Genomic DNA, 21,761 nt, shown 5'->3' on the forward strand with positions numbered 1-21,761 from the left:
AACAAAATGCATATTGTAGGAAACAAGAGATAAGCACTTAGGAGGAAACAGAACTGTAACATAGTCTTAGAGAGGGTCTATTCACAACCTCTTCCAATTTCGGTTGGAAAGTTAAAAGATTTACAAGATCTTTGCAAGCAAGGTATTATTAAATCCCAGTATCATAAATTGTATATGTCCCTGAAGTCAGTCACCACAAGCCAAGAGAGTGACAATGATCTAGATGATGTTGGCGATTAATGAGTGTCCTTTTCCTTTATTGCTTCTTGCAGTTATTGCTTACGGATTTCATCAATGTTATGTCAGTGCCGTTTTTTATTAGCAATATGAAAAACATTCAAAACTGGTCTACCTTTATAGGCATATTGATTTAGTGTAGTTTTGTTATGCTTTAAATCAGCAATGATCTACATATTTATCAAAGTTTAATGTAGTAACCATTAGTCTTATTATCAGTCTGAATTTAGCATAGTCTAGATATAATATTGTATGGATGTTCTGTTGTAACTTTGGAGTGTTCTGTATCACAAACATATTGAGTATATTAGGCATTTTTTCATGCAAAACGCAAGTTTTTAGTCAAGGTTGTGTTAATAATGTAATAATCACGTTACTATATCGTAACAAAAATTATGATTTATTATTATTATTATTATTATTATTATTATTATTATTATTATTATTATTATTATTATTATTATTATTATTATTATTATTATTATTATGCATCTAAAAGTAGCGTGGTGCTGGTCAGTGATTGGAGAGGGGAAAGAGATGGCGGCATGGCCCTGCCAGAGTAAAATGTCACGAACTGCCACTGGTTTAACTTCCGACGAAGCAAGTAATGTGTCATCAGCCTACCTCAGGTTGTTAATCCCTGTGAATGCTGGACGTCGAATACACCCAAGGTATCCCTTTCCTGTCCTAAGTCCCGGTGAAAAGGGGTACTATGATTCCCGTTAGTTGAGTATATCATTCCTCCCACCTCCTTGTACCAGGCTCCTCGCTTTCATCTTTCCTATCCAACCTTCTTTGGTCAAATTTTGTTCTCTTCCGACTCCGATAGTATCAGGTTTGTAAGCCTTTGATTTTTATGCCCTTCATGCTCCTTCACCTTTCTGTCTGTACCTTCATCGAACGTCATCCATTTTCCCACTAATTAGCGTTAATATATGATGGTTGCTCAGTTGTACTTCCACTTAAAACAATAATTTCCACCACCACCACCACTACCACCACCCCCACCACCACCACCATCACCACCTCAGGTTGTTGATAACTTCTCCACCTAGTTTTATGGTTCGTAGTGCAGGTTACTGTAGTCACGTCCTAGTTCGTGAACTACGGCTAACGGCTGAGTGGTCTAGTAAGTGGTCCTGAGAGTCGGGAAACCAGTTGATATGGAATACGAATGAGCATCTCGGATATATTCTGAGTCATGGCCCTCCTTGTGCTCAGGCAGCTAGGACTATGTCTGTGAGTAATGAGATGATCTAGAAATTGGATCTCACAAGGGAACATCCACAATGGTGAAGTCGCCGATCGCGATGAAACTTAGCAAACACATTGAGGTACATGTAAAAACAATGCCAGCATCAATTTTAGGCGCCAACATTCATTAGCGCGTTAACTAAGGGGCCTAAAAGTTGCGACATTTCAAGTTCCGCGCGATCAGCGAAGAATACCTGCTGGCCAATGCTAAGCCGGCACACACACTTCCCGTCTGGAGACACACCCTCTGGACCGCCTTTTACCCTCCAAGTGGTTCTCGCCGGCACGTTCCTCTCCCTTCTCCTCGCGCTTGCCGACTGCTTGGCTGTGGAACGAGACCGGTACTATATTTTGCTTCTTTACGTACTATAATTATTGAAATCCTTTAAATCACGTTCCGTTTCACACATAATGATAATAAATAACCTAAACGTATTTACTCATATTTTATGCAAATGTTATATTTTCATTCCTGCTAATTCCGGTGGATTGTCAATTCGTGGGTACAACCCCGAGTTAAACACCATCGGGCGTGGACAAACGTGGTATAAGGTACTGCGTCCGACCTAGGCTTAAATTGTTATTTACGTCTGAAACACCTTGAAGCTGTCGGTAGTGTCATTTAGAGTGGACATACATATGAAATTTATTAAAATAAATCACCCACCTTGAAACAACGTTAAATATCCTTTTATTTAAAGAAATTACGTGCCCGGGTAGAGGATCTCAATGAATGTAATGAGATGTTGTACCTCGGGATATCAAAATATGGTTACAGGTCCAGACCTTCTTTTCATGCCCACTCCACTACCCCCATTTTGTGTACACTATCAGTTGTGTCATAACGAAACGAAATCAGAACAACAGCAATTATAAACTCCGAGTTAGAAACTGCTGGTATTTCCCGTATTACGTACTCTGGTATAAGGAATCTAGATAGAATGTTTTATTTGTGCTTGTATTGAACGATGTATTTATGTTTTGCAGCGAAAGGCACAACACATTTCAATTGCAGCCATGGTTGTCGAACATAAATCAATTAAATGCATAGACAACTTTGATATGAGTATGACATGGAATGATTGACGTAATAAGCAAAGTCTTTAAAAGGAAATAAAGATGTGCATTTATATATGCAGTAGATATACCGTAATCACAGGCAGAGCTGTAGTCCTACTTACTCGTACTTTTGCGCTATAGCTGACAGAGGTCTATGTATTCAACAAGTAGCCATATTAAAGTATCACACTACAGTCTTCTGGGTACAATGGCAGTTACATACGTAAAAGTGTACATGGCTATTGTACGAACTGGTACAACAATGTAAACTGCCTATACAATGTGGAAATTCCAAGGGAGAGCTATGAGGAAGGCTGATAGCGTACGCAGTGTAGCACAGGTTCTGTTCGACAGCTAAGCAGACGGCAGCGCGGGGAGATGGAAACGAGTGGAGCTGAACCAGGCGCGGCGGAGGGGAGGAGCAGAGGTGTGGCACAAAGCAGTGTTCCGGCTAAGCATTGGTCAGGAGGAATTCATCGCTGTTCGCGCCGAACTTGAAATGTCGCAACTTTTAGGCCCGTTAGTTAACGCGCTAATGAATGTTGGCGCCTAGAATTGATGCTAGCATTGTTTTTACATGTACCTCAATGTGTTTGCTAAGTTTCATCGCGATCGGCGACTTCACCATTGTGGATGTTCCCTTGTCAGTGCTGTCTACAAGCAAGATTTTGTAATGCTTTCGTTTTATGGCCAGTGCTGTACGGGTTTATCCTGATTGCTGGGTCTTTAGTGTGGTGGATTCTTCGATTTTAGCTAGTGGCCAAATTTTGTGCTGTTGAGCGAACATTCTGGTAAACTCCTTCGGATGACTTCATCCACTTCACTGTTCATCTTGTACTCTCTTAGTAATATTCCGACTATACTATCCGGTAATTTCTCCGAACTCCTGCTTCCATTTCTTGATGGATGCAGGATACAGTATTTTTACATCTGTCTCTTGGCACAGGCCAGAGCAAAATAGTATGGCTTCAATGAAGTCCCAGTCTCATTCATGGCTGTGACAGTATGGAAGCTGCTGAGGTGTGGGCGGTAACAAAAATGAAATGGCGTATAGCCTTTACTCCCGGAAGTGTCGCAGGACATGTTCGGCTCGCCCGGTGTAGGTCTTTTTGATATGACTCCCGTAAGCGACCTGCGCGTCGTCATGAGGATGAAATGATAATGAAGACGACACATACACATAGCCCCCGTGCCAGCAAAATTAACCAATATGGTTAAAAATCCCGAACCTGCCGGGAATCAAACTCGGGACCCCTGTTACCAAAGGCCAGCACGCTAACAATTTAGCCATGGAGCCGGACGTGTGGGTGGTGCTGAGTAATAACATTTGGAGTGCGGTTTGTACGTTTCGATGTAATAAACGGTGCTTTTCATAGTGTCGGTCATGCTGCAATGCCACTTTCTGGCTCAGTGCGGAAAGCAATAGCAAACTACCTTACTCCTCATATTCCCTATTACGTCTCATTTTAGCGCCGCCTTTAGTTTTTGTGGTTTCCTTACAATCGCTTAACCTTTATTGGTGCTATTTTGGGGATCGAATGAGCCTTCGGGCTGATGACCTAACAAACAGTTACTCCAAATTCTCTCAGAAATATATTGTAATATACCGGAATGACCTTTAGTTTGTTTGACTTTGTTATAATTATTGTTTTATCTTGTTCACAGGGTATTTTTAACCGCTGCACCATGGGACTTGTATTCGGGAGCTTCTTGGTCGATGTGCTCGCTCTTGTAGGAGTGCTCTTTGGATGGTTGGCGTGGTACTTCAATTCCAACTTCGGCTACTGGAAGAAACGAGGAGTTCCTTATGCAAAACCAGAGCCGTTCTTTGGTAACTTCCGTGAAATATTTACAGTGCGTAAAAACCTAGGAGAAGGATTTCAGAATATTTACAACCAGCTTGAGGGTCACAGATTCGGTGGAGCATTCCGCTTCCGGTATCCCATCGTTGTTATAAGAGACCCAGAACTCATAAAGCAAATATTGGTGAAGGATTTCCTTCACTTTCAAGGTCGAGGATTAAAAGTAGATCCTGAGAATGATCCCCTCAGCCAACATCTCTTCAGTCTTTCAGGACCCATCTGGCGCGCTTTAAGAACTAAACTGACACCCACGTTTACGTCAGGAAAGATGAAAATGATGTTCCAGTTAATGGAAGAGTGTTCTGTTCAACTGGATAAATATATATCAGAATGCAATGATAAAAGTGACATTCTGGAAATGAAAGAAGTGCTTGCTAAATTCACTACCGATATTATTGGTACCTGTGCTTTCGGACTTCATTGTAGCTCTATGGATGATGAAAATTCAGAATTTCGTCAGATGGGGAGGCGAGTATTCGAAACGAGTACTCTAGTAGCAATGAAACGCTTAGTTACTGGAATAGTACCCCAGTTATCCACCGTCTTGAAACTAAGCTTAATAGACAAGAAAGTGACCAATTTTTTCCTAAAAATTGTGAAAGAAACAGTGGAGTATCGCGAGAAAAATAACATCAAGCGAAACGACTTTTTGCAGCTACTGATCCAGCTGAAGAACCAGGGGAAGATAGAGGATCATCACCATGACAGCACTAACCACGAAAATGGAGATGTCAATGACCACGCAGATGATGACAAATTAGGTATGTACCTATGGTGATCGTAGGCCTATATGTGTCACAAAAAATCTTATACTAATTTAATCCAGCATTTGTATAAAAGGTCACTGTTGGCTGTAATTGTTCCCTCTCGTCAAAACACTTGGGGAGATGAAAGTTATTATCTTGGGACACATGAATATTAAATAAACTATTTGTGGCTTGCCCGCAAATTGCCACGCAAATAGAAACAATTAACATTCCATGGTTCCCCATTTCTCTATGTAATGTTTGGGCGCCATGTTTACAGTTTTAAATAAAACTGTAAACCAAAATTTATATTTACTAGCATACAGACTTATACTTAAATCACAGGGGTAGGATTTTAAATAATTAACCATTAAGTATCGCTTAAGAAAGAAAATTAACGCAATATAAAATACAAATGAATTTATTATACAAAAAAAAAATGAGATGAATCCGAAAAGTTTCCTTAAAGCGTGGAGGAATTTATAATTTACTGAATTTACTATTGCTTGCTTTATCTAATTGAAGCTCACCAATTACAGCTTCCGTTGAAGTCATCTGGTTTCCGTGGTTGCTCGTTCTCTTCTTCTCGATGTAGACTGCTCCGTGGACATCCTTCCTTCCTTTTCTGATATGGTACGGGCTATCTGGACTAACACTCCCTATTTGCCTAGTCTTTAAATTAGACATTGGCCCTAAACTTGTAAAAACTGATCAGCGTTGATCGTATGAGGAGAAAATTCAGAGATATGAATTTTTCCATATTAGTAGAAATCTCAATCCAACTGAGCTATACTATTTATACGGTACAGACTTGTACCGAAATTCCATAGACTTGAACTAAACATAGTTCTTCGTCCACAATATTTACTGAATATCACACAAGCCATAAGCTTGTTTCGTTTCTCGTAGATCCGATAACATAACCGAAGCGACAACACATTGTACAAAAATAACTGTGTCGCGGAGCGACCACACACTGTTTCAAAAATCAAATCACGTTGTACAAAGTAGATGTTCACAGTAGAAGTAGTAGTGATGGAGTATCCGTAGTTAGGTTGTAAGGTTGTAAGGTCGTAAGGTCCTAAGGTCCCGTTCTCCTGTTGAGAATCAGTATATATCCGGGCTCACCCCCACTCTTGGTAACAGTTCAATCTCAAAACTCATATACAACGAAGTATCTGATTCGACAGATCGAAGCATCAACTCCCTTTCTCTTCTTCCTCGACAAGTCCAGAAGGCGTGGCGATGATATAGCTGACCAGCTTGCAAGCCTCGCGCACGGGTCGCTGTTTACTAGCCTTGGTCATAAGATAAACCCATAACGCACGCAAAATCCCAAGCTTCAAGAACAACCCTCCGTATACACAAATATGAGATGAAATGAAAACAACTATGTCACAACATATTGACCGTATTTACAACATAATGAATTCTTATCCTATATAATATAATAATTTAAATAATAAAACGATGTTATCATATACACAATATGATTCCAAAATGCCTTGATTACAAATGATTGACGTTGACTAAATATGTTATTACAAATAATTGCCGATGGCGGATAAACTTGATATCAAATGATATCGCGTAAAATGATATTATATTAAATTAGTAGGGCTGGAGGAGCCTGGACGGTTACATACGCCCTCCTGTTATTTACAGATATAACATATATGAAAATAACACACTACACCAAAACGGCTGATATATACATCATTACATCTGACACACACTTAATAAAAACATACATAATCAAAGCTTGTATCTCACTGTAGAGTGTCTGTTTCAACGATACCAGATAACATTAGTAATAAATCCTGCCAATTTTCTTGCGAAAGTTTGTCAGTGACACTCATAATATTTACAACAAAACAACAGGTAAATAACACTATCTTTGCACTTCACCATCAAAGTGTTCGGCAGTTCCAGGTTATCATAATATATACACCACACACACACACGTAATCACACGTGGCTTACCTCTCATAGATGGCCGCAAGCAATTTCTTGTTTTCATTGCAAAAATATTACTACTTAGAAAATTATTGCATTAATTTCCTTCTGCAGTTTCAAAAAAATCCCAAGTTACTCATGGCTTCTACAATGGTGTCAGGTCTAGGTTCACAACCTATACATGAATTCACGTTTTCTAACTCAAGTACATTTAATGTTGTCAAAACAACACCTGGGAGACATTACACTTAATTCGCAGAAATATATCTTCTCAGAGAGCGAATATTATAAGTCCCCAACATGACACTATTACCATCCTTCAATCTGTATGCACAAGGACCAACCCGACAATGAATCTGGAATGGACCCTGATACAACAAAAAGAATTTCTTCGTCACCTTCTCTTCAATGGACGAGAGCATGGGAACACGTAACAGAACAGAATCTCCTACCTGAAATTCGTCTAACACCTGACGTTTCTGCTGTCTGCTACGCTTCTCAGTCGCTTTAATCAAATTCTCTCTCGCTAATCTGACATATATCTGAGAGTCCCGCTGAGGTTCCTGTGTAACACCTAGTACTTTTGTCAGCTCATTCCTTGGATTGCTGCCAAAATGAACCTCTAATGGGGTGAATTTCGTACTATCATGCTGAACCATGTTAATCCATTTCTCAATCAACGCTAAAGAACCAACCCACGCAGTGTGCTTGTCATGAACTAAAGATCTAAACATCCTACCTAATTCCTTCATCGTGCGTTCACACATATTCCCTTGCGGATTCCTAATTGAGGAAAAAACATGTGTGATACCTAACTCTGTCATCACAGCCTTCCACTTCTTCGATGTCAATTGAGAACCGCTATCAGATAATAACCTACTAGGCGTACCTAATTCCTGAACATAGCTGTCACTAATAATCTTACTGCAACTAAGACCTGTCGCTTTACTCAATAAAAGATTGACACACTGACTACTCGTAACTTCAATAATACCATCCTCTAACATAGCTTCAATTTGATTGTCTACCGCTTTAGCATATTTATGTGGTATCGGATATCTTGGTCCAGCGAATATACTTTTATCCAGCACTGAAAATGAGTGTTCATACACATGTGTTTTGCCAGGTTTCGATGAAAATACTTCCTTGTGTTCTCTCAACACATACAACAATCGGCCCCTCTGACCTTCTTCCAAATTGCTACTACCTACCGCTTCCCTCAAAGTATCATCGTAGTTCTCCTCTAACCACACTTCACACAACTTAAAATCCGCTCTCTCTTCTTCATCTTTTGAAACCTCATTAACACACCACATGTTACAAACGTCCACTTTCGTCTGAACTTCGGCATCCCACGTGACTTTAACATCCTCATTATCCCACCTTAAATATACTATCGCCTCATTGTAATTTAACCGAGCTGAGTATAAACTTAGCCAGTCAGATCCGAAGATAACATCAAATATAAGATTCGGAATAACAAGACAGATCTGAATTTTCGACTTCCCGTTAATACAAATAGGTATGGCAACTTGTTTACATATTTGGTTGGATCGTTTACCTACAGCAGTGACGATATATGTGGATTTCACAGGCATTTCTTCAATCTCAATATTCTCCTTCTTTCTGTCCTCATACCATTTCAAACTTACACATGATCTTTGACTGCCTGAATCCAATAAAACCTGATACTGCGCCCTCCATACAACGATCGTAACAACGGGGTTCTCACTTTTACTACCAACATCGACTTGATCCATTTCCACCTCCCTTAATATCTCATCTCTGACATCGCGATCATAATTCATGTGCGTCATTACACAATTTCTCGCAACATGTTCTGAAGACTGATAATCTGATCTCTCATTACCGTCTACTATCAGTTTAAATTACTGTGTCTCCTTGTATCCTGATTTCGGCTTGTACCTTCCTCTACATTGCGTTCCCTCTGAACATTCCTATTTTGCTGGTGTGACTGATTACCCACAGGTTGTTGTCTCGGTTGAAACTGACCACGGTGATTGTGTTCTTGTCTTCTGGGTGGTGTCTGATAGTTTGTGTGCTCTCGTGTACTACTACTACTTCCTAACGCATCGAAACTTGCTAGCAATCTTTCCATTCCCTGAATAGACTCTATCTGTTGCATACAGCTAGCTTCGCGGATTTTGTTGGGAAAATGTCTGATAATAACTTCACAATATCTCTCTCCGCTGACATCCCATCTACATTTTTACAAATCATAACGTGGGCCAGAAAATATTCGGTCATAGAAACTCCCTCGTGTGGCCTAAATTTCCCAAAGACAATGCGTTCTCTTTCCCTGCTTTGTATAGCTTCACTCCAAAATTTTTCCGTGAAATAATTCTGGAATTCCACCATACTGGTCATGCTGCTCTTATACACCGCAAACAATGATTTCGTTTCCCCAATAAAAGCTTTACCAATTATTTCTAACGCTTCTTCCCATTCAATGATTCCTTCTTCTATTCGCTTTTCAAACCGTTTCTTAACAGTGTTTTAAAAATCTAAAGGGTTCGTCTGCCTCCCATTAAATTTAGGTAAATTAGTTTCATATATGTAATTAGTACCATGGCACTGACTTCCTATATTACCTTGCTTTTCTCTGATTTCTTTATGTATTTGTGCCTCCGTCCTAGCAATACTTTCATTAATTCTTTTCTCTCTAGTTTCTACGTCATTCACCAACATTTCCTTACATATCTTAGCATTAGTCTCTACCTTACCACACAGATCATCGTATTGTTGTTGTACTTGTTCTCTAACTTTAGTAACTTCTCCTACTTGTTCCTGCATTTTACAATTAATTGCTGTGATCTGCTGGTCTACTTCGCTCCTAACTTTACAATTTTCTTTCTCTACCAACTCCATGACTTCGCTTCTATGTTCAGTTAACTTTCTTTCTACCACCTTCTCATGTTGGCTACGTCTCATCTCCTGTTCCGCTAACTGATTCTCAAAAAGTTTCTGTTGCTCTAGTGCTTCATCTAATCTATGATCTAAAGCATCCATCCTAGCATTAACTTCTCTGCTAATTTCGGTTTTCGTCTGTTCTATTTCTATGCTAATTTCGGTTTTCGTTCTCTCTACTTCCTTCTTAATTTCATCTATCCCTTTCATTTCCTCCCTAATCTCATCTATCCCTTTCGTTTGCTCTAATATCCCTTGCATCATTAAAAACAGTTGCCGAATATTCATTTCACTATTCGTATTACCTTCTTTCTCGCCCTCCATCCTAGTTACATAAGATTCTGTGCTATTTTCCATGCTCCCACCACTCTCTACCGTTTTATCTACTTCAATGCTTTCATCTACAACATTCCTAGAATTCAGCGTCTCGCCTCCCTTTACTAAGTTTCCGCTACGTAATTTCATGTCCTTTTCACCTTGTGCAGCGATGATTCCCCCAAAATCACACATAAAAATTATATGGACACTCACTTAACCCCCACAAACACAGACTCTACTTTACTGCTTTCCTTCCACGAATACTTAATGGTTTTCGAGCTCCACGTTGGTGCGACAAATGTAACTGTTCCCTCTCGTCAAAACACTTGGGGAGATGAAAGTTATTATCTTGGGACACATGAATATTAAATAAACTATTTGTGGCTTGCCCGCAAATTGCCACGCAAATAGAAACAATTAACATTCCATGGTTCCCCATTTCTCTATGTAATGTTTGGGCGCCATGTTTACAGTTTTAAATACTAGCATAGAGACTTATACTTAAATCACAGGGGTAGGATTTTAAATAATTAACCATTAAGTATCGCTTAAGAAAGAAAATTAACGCAATATAAAATACAAATGAATTTATTATACAAAAAAAATGAGATGAATCGGAAAAGTTTCCTTAAAGCGTGGAGGAATTTATAATTTACTGAATTTACTATTGCTTGCTTTATCTAATTGAAGCTCACCAATTACAGCTTCCGTTGAAGTCATCTGGCTTCCGTGGTTGCTCGTTCTCTTCTTCTCGATGTAGACTTTGCTCCATGGACATCCTTCCTTCCTTCTCTGATATGGTACGGGCTATCTGGACTAACACTCCCTATTTGCCTAGTCTTTAAATTAGACATTGGCCCTAAACTTGTAAAAACTGATCAGCGTTGATCGTATGAGGAGAAAATTCAGAGATATGAATTTTTCCATATTAGTAGAAATCTCAATCCAACTGAGCTATACTAATTATACGGTACAGACTTGTACCGAAATTCCATAGACTTGAACTAAACATTGCTCTTCGTCCACAATATTTACTGAATATCACACAAGCCATAAGCTTGTTTCGTTTCTCGTAGATCCGATAACATAACCGAAGCGACAACACATTGTACAAAAATAACTGTGTCGCGGAGCGACCACACACTGTTTCAAAAATCAAATCACGTCGTACAAAGTAGATGTTCACAGTAGAAGTAGTAGTGATGGAGTATCCGTAGTTAGGTTGTAAGGTTGTAAGGTCGTAAGGTCCTAAGGTCCCGTTCTCCTGTTGAGAATCAGTATATATCCGGGCTCACCCCCACTCTTGGTAACAGTTCAATCTCAAAACTCATATACAACGAAGTATCTGATTCGATAGATCGAAGCATCAACTCCCTTTCTCTTCTTCCTCGACAAGTCCAGAAGGCGTGGCGATGATATAGCTGACCAGCTTGCAAGCCTCGCGCACGGGTCGCTGTTTACTAGCCTTGGTCATAAGATAAACCCATAACGCACGCAAAATCCCAAGCTTCAAGAATAACCCTCCGTATACACAAATATGAGATGAAATGAAAACAACTATGTCACAACATATTGACCGTATTTACAACATAATGAATTCTTATCCTACATAATATAATAATTTAAATAATAAAACGATGTTATCATATATACAATATGATTCCAAAATGCCTTGATTACAAATGATTGACGTTGACTAAATATGTTATTACAAATAATTGCCGATGGCGGATAAACTTGATATCAAATGATATCGCGTAAAATGATATTATATTAAATTAGTAGGGCTGGAGAAGCCTGGACGGTTACATGGCTTTCGTTCACGTCTCTCCACATTACTATGCCTAATAATTTCAAGCAATAATTTCATATTACTTTTCTCAGAAATAAAAGTCCCATCATTTGCTCTTCGTCCAGTTTACTGATGGAAATAGTAAGGAGAGATATTATCTTTGTAGTTTGTGTCGAACGCCGTGGAACAATGAAGAAAACGATAAACAATCATATTACATGAGTATCGTAGCAGAATCACATTTCTTGTACAATATGGTTCCAAGTCTCAATTCGAAAAGTGTGCGTACATTCTATTCCATTGCTCATTATTTGTACTGTTCAGCGACGTAGGATAGAATAGACTCGCAATTGACTTGCTTTCCGTGCAGACAAAAGACAACCTTTGAACTCAGTGGGATTCATGACGGCTGGTAATGGAACGGAGCCCTTCTTAATGTGGTTGAATTTAGTAAGGATGTGACTTTAAGCAAAATTAAATTTATGAGTTCTGGTATTCATTTCTTGTGGATAAAATTTTTGACGAGATTATTTTTATTTATTTATTTATTTATTTATTTATTTATTTATTTATTTATTTACTTATCTGAAAGCACACAGGTTTTACATCCAATTAAGTACCTTATTAGCATTCATTGTTCATCTATATTTATGTAGAATTTAACAACAAAAAACAAAGTTAAAAATAAAACAAAACAAAATAAAACAAAATTAATATTAACGTGTACAATTTAAAAGAAATGAAAAAATGATCTAAGAAATCACACGGTAATACAAATCAAAAAAATGCAAAAAGAAACAAACTTAAAACACAATTGAGTACACTGGGAAATACGATGAATACCAGAAAGAAATAATTATCACAAATTTACAAATTACTTCTTGTTTCTTATTGAATTCATTATCCGATTCAGTGAGTTACAGTGTTATAAAGTGCGGTCATTTTTACGAAAGGTGAATGTGACTGATGTAATATTTTTGACCTTTAAATGTGAAATAATTGGCACTAACGTGATCTTGTCTGCGGAACAAGGAACAAAATGCGTTTTTTTTCAGGTCCAAAGAATAAAATTGTCCTATTACAATTTTTCTTAGTATTTGTGTAAAAATTAAGGACCGTCTGGTTTTCAATGAAGGAAATTGAAATATATCACTCAATAACTGTGTTGATGTGTCGAAAGGACAAAAAGTATTAAAAGTTTTGAAATAAAGATGACGTAGGAACTTGTTTTGTACAATTTCAATAACATTCACTTGTTGATTTGTATACGGGATCCAAATTACTACAGAATATTCCAGTATGTTCCTTACGAGGGTAACATAAAATATATTCAGTAGAGAGAGCTGGATAAAAGGTGTCAAATTACTTATTAAAAATCCTAGCATTCGGTTAGCATTCTTTGTTATTGTATTGATATGATCGTTGAACGTTAGCTTACCGTCAAAAATTTACCAAGTTCCTTAAACGTTAAAAGCCTATCCTATTATGCCCCGCGTGCATCATAGGCTGAGACTTCAAATTCGTTCCTCCTAATAAACGTCATGTATTTACGTTTACTAACATTCAAAGAGAAATTATTAATATCACACCAATAAATGACAATATCAATGACCTTTTGCAATTCATCCTGGTCTTTTTGGTCGCTAAAGTATTTGTAAAGTTTCAAATCATCTGAAAAATGTTAACAGTTAGCGTGGCAAAGATTGTCTTGTAAATCATTAATTAGAATTAAAAAGAAAGGAGGTTTAAGTTTACAACCTTGTGGTACCCCAGAAGGACTGGTAAAATTGTCTGAAATTCCATTGTTAAAAGAAACAGACTGCTGTCGATTTTTTAAATGATGGGCTACACCTCGTTGACGAGTATCATTGTCTTCCTGAAGAACTTAGTTTTCGTGAGATCTTAAGTGACTGTAGAGGCCAATCCTGGAACCACAGATTTTTCTGCATTTTTGTCACCCATTTGTTCAGATAGGTACTGGCTGTGTAGCTTGGTTTTTCTTCGTGAGCTCACGTTGTTTTCTTGCATTACGCTAGTCAATTTCTGTTCTCCGCCTTTCTTGCTCGAAGCGCTGAGTTCCTTCCCAGACATTACGACGCCAGACTGTGCGCTTACGTGCAGTAGCTTCCCAGTTGTTGGTTTTGATTTGACATTTTTTCATGTTGGTTTTTAGCGCATCTTTGTAACGCTTTTGTGGTCTTCCAAGCTTTCTATGACCATCCTTTAGCTGGGAGTACATCATTTGTTTTGGGAGATGGAATTCAGGCATGCAAACGATGTGGTCTGTCCAGCGGAGTTTGTGCTTGATAATCATGGCTTCAATGCTAGTGGAGTTAGCTTCTTCCAGAACACTGATGTTAGTGCGTCGATCTTGCCATTTCACCCTCAGAATCCTTCTCAGGCAACGTTGACGGTATTTATCCAGGCATCGTATGTGCCTTCTGTATGTAGTACACGTTTCGCATCCACATGTAAGACATATGAACACATTAACTGCAACAACTGTTTACAAAAACCAAATTTATACATCTTTGTAAGTAAAATTGTATGGTCGACTTTATCGAATGCTTTTTCGAAATCAAAATAAACAACATCAGTCTTTCCGTTGGTATTAATGGCATCATATAAATTTTGAGTATAGCCCAAAAGATTGGTGATTACTGATATGTTAGTTACAAATCCATTTTGAAACTCAGATAACGCAATCTTAACATGGTTACAAATCTTATTGTGCAATATATGTTCGATACCTTAGCTATGGCGTCGATAACGTACACTGGACGATAATTAGATATCATTACAAAACTGCCTGTCTTAAAAATGGGTGTAATTTTAGCTATTTCCTATTTCTCAGGAAAGGATGAAGTGCGAATAGAAAGCTTAAAAATGAACGTTAATCGATTACCCAATATCTCGGCAGAAGCCCTAATTATATACTTTGGTATGCCATCAAGACCACTCGATATTTTAGGCTTTATTTTACCACTAGCAAGATACCCGTGCTTCACTACGGTATTATACTGAAATATGTAATTGAATGCTTAACGTTTTATATATAATCCGCCAAAATTCGCGATCTGACTCGTTTTCTGAGAGATTACGGCAAAGTTCCTCAAATTTTTCAATCCTTCTTTCCAGAAATCGATTTCGTACTTCCCGGGCTATGTCCAGGTATTCTACGCGGTCAGTTGGGTCCCTAAATCTTTGCCATCCTTTCCTATAAGCATTTTTAGTGTGGATCAAATCCTGAAGGAGATACGGCGTGGTGTCGTCTTGGGTGCCTTGGCGGTACTGAAGCCGCGGCCGGACTGTATTCGTAGTCAATACCAGGCCAGGACCTGTTTCCAGCGCGGTCCGCACAATTTGACGACGGTCAAGAACATTATTATTATTATTATTATTATTATTATTATTATTATTATTATTATTATTATTATTAGATGTTCTGAACCCCACAGCAAGATGCAAGAATGACATGCTTCCGTGCATTATTGACCTTATTATAGAGGTGAACAATTTGACGGTCAATCTCATTCCTATCGTTTATTTCAAACGTGTTTAAATTTTTATTTATATGCCAGGAGAGTCTACTGTAATCTAAGAACGTTCCCCGAAGGAAAAATGGCTGTTGAAATCGAACCCTGGAAAGATTAAAAATGATCGGTTTATGAAGTACATCGAAAATCTACAGCCTGTTTCCAGTCATTCGATAGGGTCAGGAATGGAATGAATAAAGCCCCATCTAGCGGCGACAATAGGAATTGTGCCGGCTGCCGGAGCACTCCTCTGGGGGCAATGATCGATGAATAACAAATGAAATGAAATATTGGACAGTATTGCTGGAATAAATGATGACAGAGAAAACCGGAGTATCCGGAGAGAAGCCTGTCCCGCCTCCGTTTTGTCCAGCACGAATGTCACAAGGAGTGAAAGGGATTTGAAACACGGAACCCAGCTGTGAGAGGCCGGCGCCCTGCCGCCTGAGCAACGGAGGCTCAAGTACATTATGAACAGTAAAATCAATTGGTCTCACCTCCTTTTACACCCCACCGCCGTTAAGTTTATTTACCCCCCCCCCTCCAAAAAAGGCGTGTTTCTTTATGTTTAAAGGAGATTCCAAACACCAATGTTCACATCTATTACCTTCAGTTTTGAGATATAAGAATCCCCATAAAAATAATTCACTTTTTTTCACTTCCTTTCACACTCAACCCCCCTTCCCCAAGTGAATTATCCGGCAAAAATTCATGTTTCTTTAATAGTAAAGGATCTTCTAAATACCAATTATCACGATTCTAACTTCTTCAGTTTTTTATTTATGTGTCCTCGTGAAAGGAATTCAACTCCTTTTCACTCCCGCCTCGCAAGATGGTCCCCCCCCCAAAAAAATGCGTTTTTCTTTGTTTTTAAAGGAAGTCCAAATACCAATTTTCATGTCTGTAACAACTTTATTTTTATTAGATGTATGTATTCTTATACAATTAAATCAATTAATTTATCAATTCTTTCAGCCCCACCCCCCACCCCGCTTTATTGGATTTTCCGAAAATACGTGTTTCCTTACTTTTAAGGCAGATTTCAAATATCAAATTTCACGTCTGTAACATCTTCATTTTTGAGATATCAGTAGCCTAATTAAAAGAAATCAACACCATTTTCAGTCACTTTTAACCCCCCCCCACTCCACCCAAGTATTATTTCCGAAAACTAAAAATACACGTTTCTTTATTTTTAATAGAGATAAAAAATACCATTTTCACTTCTATAACATGTTAAGTTTTTTGATATGTACTGTAGAAATTCTCATTTTAAAATTTCACCCATTTTTATTTCCCCTTAAGGGGAGTTTCCTAAAAGAAATCACCTATGTTTCTTTACTTTTAGAGGAAATTCCAAATACCCACCTTTTACGTCTGTAACATTTTACGTTTCTCACATATTCTGTAGATATAGTCTTTCGAAAAATTCACCCCAAATATGTCACTCCTGTTTAACCGCCATTAATTGGATTTTGTAAAAAGAAAAAATATGTGTTTCTTTATTTTTAAAGGAGATCCCATATACAAATTTTCAGTTCTGTAATATTTTCAGTTTCTGAGATATGTGTGTCTTCATTAAAGGCATTCAACCCTTTTACACCCCTCCCATTGGGATTTACAGAAAACAAAAAAATACGTGTTCCTTTATTTTTAAGGGAGATTCTAAATACCAATTTTTACATCTGCAAACTTTTAAAGTTTTAAGATGTAGACACACTCATTTTAAAAATTCACCCCCCCCCTTTTCACCCCCATTATTTGGATTTTCCAAAATCGAAAAAATACCTGCTTCTTTATCTTTAAAGTAGATCCCTAATACCCATTTTTAAGGTCTGTAATATCTTCAGGTTCAGAAATATAAGTAGCCTCATTAAAGGCATTCAACCCCTTTTTTACCCTTTTCCACCCTTCCCATTGGAATTTTCCAAAAACAAAAAATACGTGTTTATTTTTAAAAGAGCTGAAATGTACCAGGTCTGTAATATCTTCAGTTTCTGAATTATAAGTATCCTCCTTAAAGGCATTCAACCCATTTTTCATCCCTTTTCACCCCTCCAATTGGGATTTTCCGAAAACAAAAAGATACGTGTTTATTTTTAATGAAGATTCTAAGTACCAATTTTTACATCTGTAAACTTTAACAGTTTTGAGATATAGATGCACTCCTTTTAAAAATTCACTCCCCCTTTTCACCCTCCCATTAATTGGATTTTCCAAAAACAAAAAAATACGTGTTTCTTTATTTTTAAAGAGATCAAATGTACCAATTTTCAGGTCTGTAATATCTTCAGTTTCTGAGATATATGTACCGGTATCCTGATTAAGGGCATTCAACCCCTTTTTCACCGTTTCCCACCCCTACTATTGGGATTTTCTGAAAACAAAAAAATACGTGTTTCCTTATTTTTAAAGAAGATTCCAAATACCAATGTTTACATCTGTAAACTTTTAAAGTTTTGAGATATAGATACACACATTTTAAAATTTCAACCCCCCTTTTCACCCTCTTGGCGACGGAATATCCAAAAATCCTCTCTTAGCGAGCACCTACATCTTAATATGAATCTATGCCCAAAATTTCATTTCTTTATGTCCAGTAGTTTTGGCTCGGCGATGATGAATCAGTCAGTCAGTCAGTCAGTCAGTCAGTCAGTCAGGACAAGTTATTTTATATATATTTTTACCATTAACAGCCTTTCTCACCTCGTCAACAGATCTTACTGGCACGTAATATCTCAACAGAGGGAAATAGAGTAATGTCATCCAAAGCCAAATTATCCAATATGTAATTAGAATCTGATCTGACGTAAAATATCGAGCAAAACCATGAACAACATTACCCATCTCGTAGACCTCACCATTATACTCAAAAGTAATTCCTCCTGATCACACGAATCGCTTACTTTCAGTGTCTCCATAAATGTGTTATGTTACATTTTAAAGTAACCTCTAGTTCATTTATGTAATCTCGATACGCGGAATTTATTTTTACTTTCAATTCAGATCTGAGCTGTTTGAATCGATCATTATAGTAACTGGAGAACTTCCTCTTTTTAGCACACTTCCTTTTTCTTTTTGATTATCTGCATATCGTAAGTTAATTAAATAAAACTGGAAAATTTTACTTTTTAATGGCTTGACCCTTACGTATGCAAGCACGTATATATTGACGAGTAAAAGAAATCGACAGCCTGATCCACGTTCTGATACGTGTACAACGGGTTCCAATCAGTATATCTTAACTCATAATACAGTTGTAGAAAATCCGCTTTCTTGAAATCATAGTATTCTCGATTTATACTTTATGGTAATGAACACCTCTTTACTGGAGGTAATGATGAACAGAGTGGGGGTTGATGTAAATCTTCAGACACAAGAGCAAATTCCTCACATTCCACGTCAACTGAAATGAACTTACATTACAATGACGTCAGTAGGAGTGGAGCGATTAAAAGCAATGCTTTCATATGAAATACTCGATCAAATGAAATACCACACGTTTTCTCACTTTTAACGAACAGGACTAAGCTGTCGATCTAACAGTCCAAAGTTCCAGAGCTGGAATGACCAAGCCACAGACAGCCGTGATTCGTGAACATTCTTCGTCTTTTTTCGGCGGGGAGAGGGTCGAATAGTTGAGAATGCCAGGGCAAAAAATATGCCATTTTATTAATCTGTTTCCTAGGAGTACCCGATGAATCGGAAAATATCAGTGCACTACACTGGCGGCGGAAACATCTATCTGACTTGGAGGCAAATTTTTCTTCCAAGCCCGAGGAGAAACCCCCTCTTCACCGATAATCTATTGAACCCGAGTGACTTAGGCCCATAGTCAGTCATTTGATTGATAAAATAATATATGGTACATTTATTGAAATACAGAAGTGTAGTTGAAAATATTTCATCTGTGTAATGTCGAAATACGAGCGAAGGAAGGACGACAGACTGGAGCCTGACGGATTAGCTCGACACAACAACATTTAGCTACTTCACAGTAGGGGATCTCATTAGTTGGCGAACAGGGAAATACATGTCCACAAATAAGTCTTGGTCAGAAAGAGAAGGGGGCAGGTGACACAGAGGAAGCTCGCAACATGAGTAATGCGTTGGGATATTTTTGGCAGGACGGAGATTCCCGTGCCGTCATGGAAAACTACAGCGGTTGCCAGGACATTCGCTAGCCTAGGTTCGGGCAGGTGGAGATTTAAATCACGTGACCGCTTGCCGGCCAATCGTAAAAATTTGATGGAAGACTCAGGGATACCATCTTAAGGAATGATGGATGAGATATTCTCGTAACTTCTAAAGTAATCAGTAATAAATTATTGTGAGTACACGGATCGATGTAATGAATTTATTAGATGTCACGCATGGAAAATAATCAATAATTATTGGCAAATTAAATAAATTGAAGGCTGGATTTCTTGGAAACCAGACAGCTTGAATGTCATTGGCTGGACGAAGACCACGTTGTAAGGGACGCTTCTAAAGGCGCGAAATGTGAGTAGCTAAATCCACCCGTATCTCCTAAATCTGTGATCGTTAGGAGTTCATATTTAATCCAGCAAATATGCTAGCGGAGTGGATTAATTTGATGTAAATTTTAACGTCCAATTCGGAGTACAAGTACCGATATTAAAAATCCACCCCCTCCCTAAGGGGTATGACGTCAATGAATCCGCGAGGGAAAGCTTCATCCATATATACGGGACAAGGGATACTCGCCAACACACTTGAAATGAATCTCTGGAGTTGAACCGTCGGTCGCAGCTAACTTAGAATTCTACGGGCGTACAGTAACTCAACATTTAATGGCGCGAGCATCCGCCAGTGTTTATAAAATGTGATCGCGCTCAAGCAACATGAACTGGAAATAGTTAACGTAGGACAGTGTTTGTCAGTTATAAATATCAGTGAAGTAAATTAATTGCACTGTAAGAGAATAATATAATTTGTACCACAATAAGTACGTAAATAACAGACTGTGTGACGAACAGTACTTTAAGGGAATAATAGCCTGTACTTTGCAATATCGAACCGCTATCATGAACACTTCAAGAGTGCCGTATGAAACGGGCATATCGCGTCGGACGACATAAATCGCGACGGGCGTAAAAGTTGACACCTCGTCGTACGTGTCCAGGTCCATTGTGCGGTAATTGGACGAAGATTAAAATAGTGTAAATATTAAATTTTTGGGTCTAGGATATTAATTTGTTGTATAAAAGTTAAAGTGTTCAGTGTTAACGTTGTCAATGGTGAAGGTTTGTGATAATTAAGGTATTAGTGTAAAATGGTAACGTGCCAGGAAATCTTTTGTGGAACTACGCCATCAAGAATGGAGGAGTAAAATGCAGAGAGGGGCCGAAAGGAGCCTCTCATCTGCAAAGCTGTAATGGAATACCGAGAAACTAAGATGAGTACATAGTGTAAAATATATTTGGGAAATGTTATCGTGATGGGAAAAATGGGAATTATTTGATTAGACTTGGTTACCTTCTGTAACAAGATGAGTCGCTTAACGACCCCATCCTAAATTTGTAGCACGGACAGTAGTAAATAATAACAATGTAAATAATCGGGTCTTTTTATGTATTCAGTTTGTTGGAGATGTAGATTTTGTAGATATAGGATAGTACGTTAAGTCATGCATGCATTCATATTTTCTTTGTATTCAAGAATAATTTTCTTTACATTTGATTTCGTTATCAGAATCAAATAGACCCGATCTGTGCTTTTCTGTTAGTCATTTTGACGAGTTATGTAATGACATTGAAGTGAAGTTGTTAAATTTGGGAAAGCGATAATAATAATAAAATATTCCAAGTAAATCGTATCTGGATTGATTAGTGCCAGAATAAATCGAAATTGTAAAAGGGGTTATGCGTTAAACATATTAAGAGTGGACTACCGTGTAACAGGCGAAAATTAATTTTTTTATAAATAAAAATAAAACTACTTTTTTTAAGAAGAATTTTTTTTATAAATTGGATATAATAATAATTCATGTGATATCGGAATATTTAGTGAGCCGTGCGTAATAATAAATTTAAGTGATCAGGTGTTGAGT

At 37.9% G+C, this 21,761-nt stretch overlaps 1 protein-coding gene across 1 annotated transcript in view; it reads left to right on the top strand.

Moving 5' to 3' along the window:
- The window catches only part of LOC136879392 (probable cytochrome P450 6a14), a 66,209-nt gene that overhangs the window by 23,045 nt on the left and 21,403 nt on the right, over positions 1 to 21,761 (top strand). Inside the window, exon 2 of the mRNA XM_067153212.2 lies at positions 4,216 to 5,173. Coding sequence (XP_067009313.2) covers positions 4,237 to 5,173 — 937 coding nt within the window. The 5' untranslated portion in view covers positions 4,216 to 4,236. The remainder of the gene's footprint in view (positions 1 to 4,215; positions 5,174 to 21,761) is intronic.

Source organism: Anabrus simplex, chromosome 1 (genome assembly GCF_040414725.1).
Source record: "Anabrus simplex isolate iqAnaSimp1 chromosome 1, ASM4041472v1, whole genome shotgun sequence".
NCBI lineage: Eukaryota > Metazoa > Arthropoda > Insecta > Orthoptera > Tettigoniidae > Anabrus > Anabrus simplex.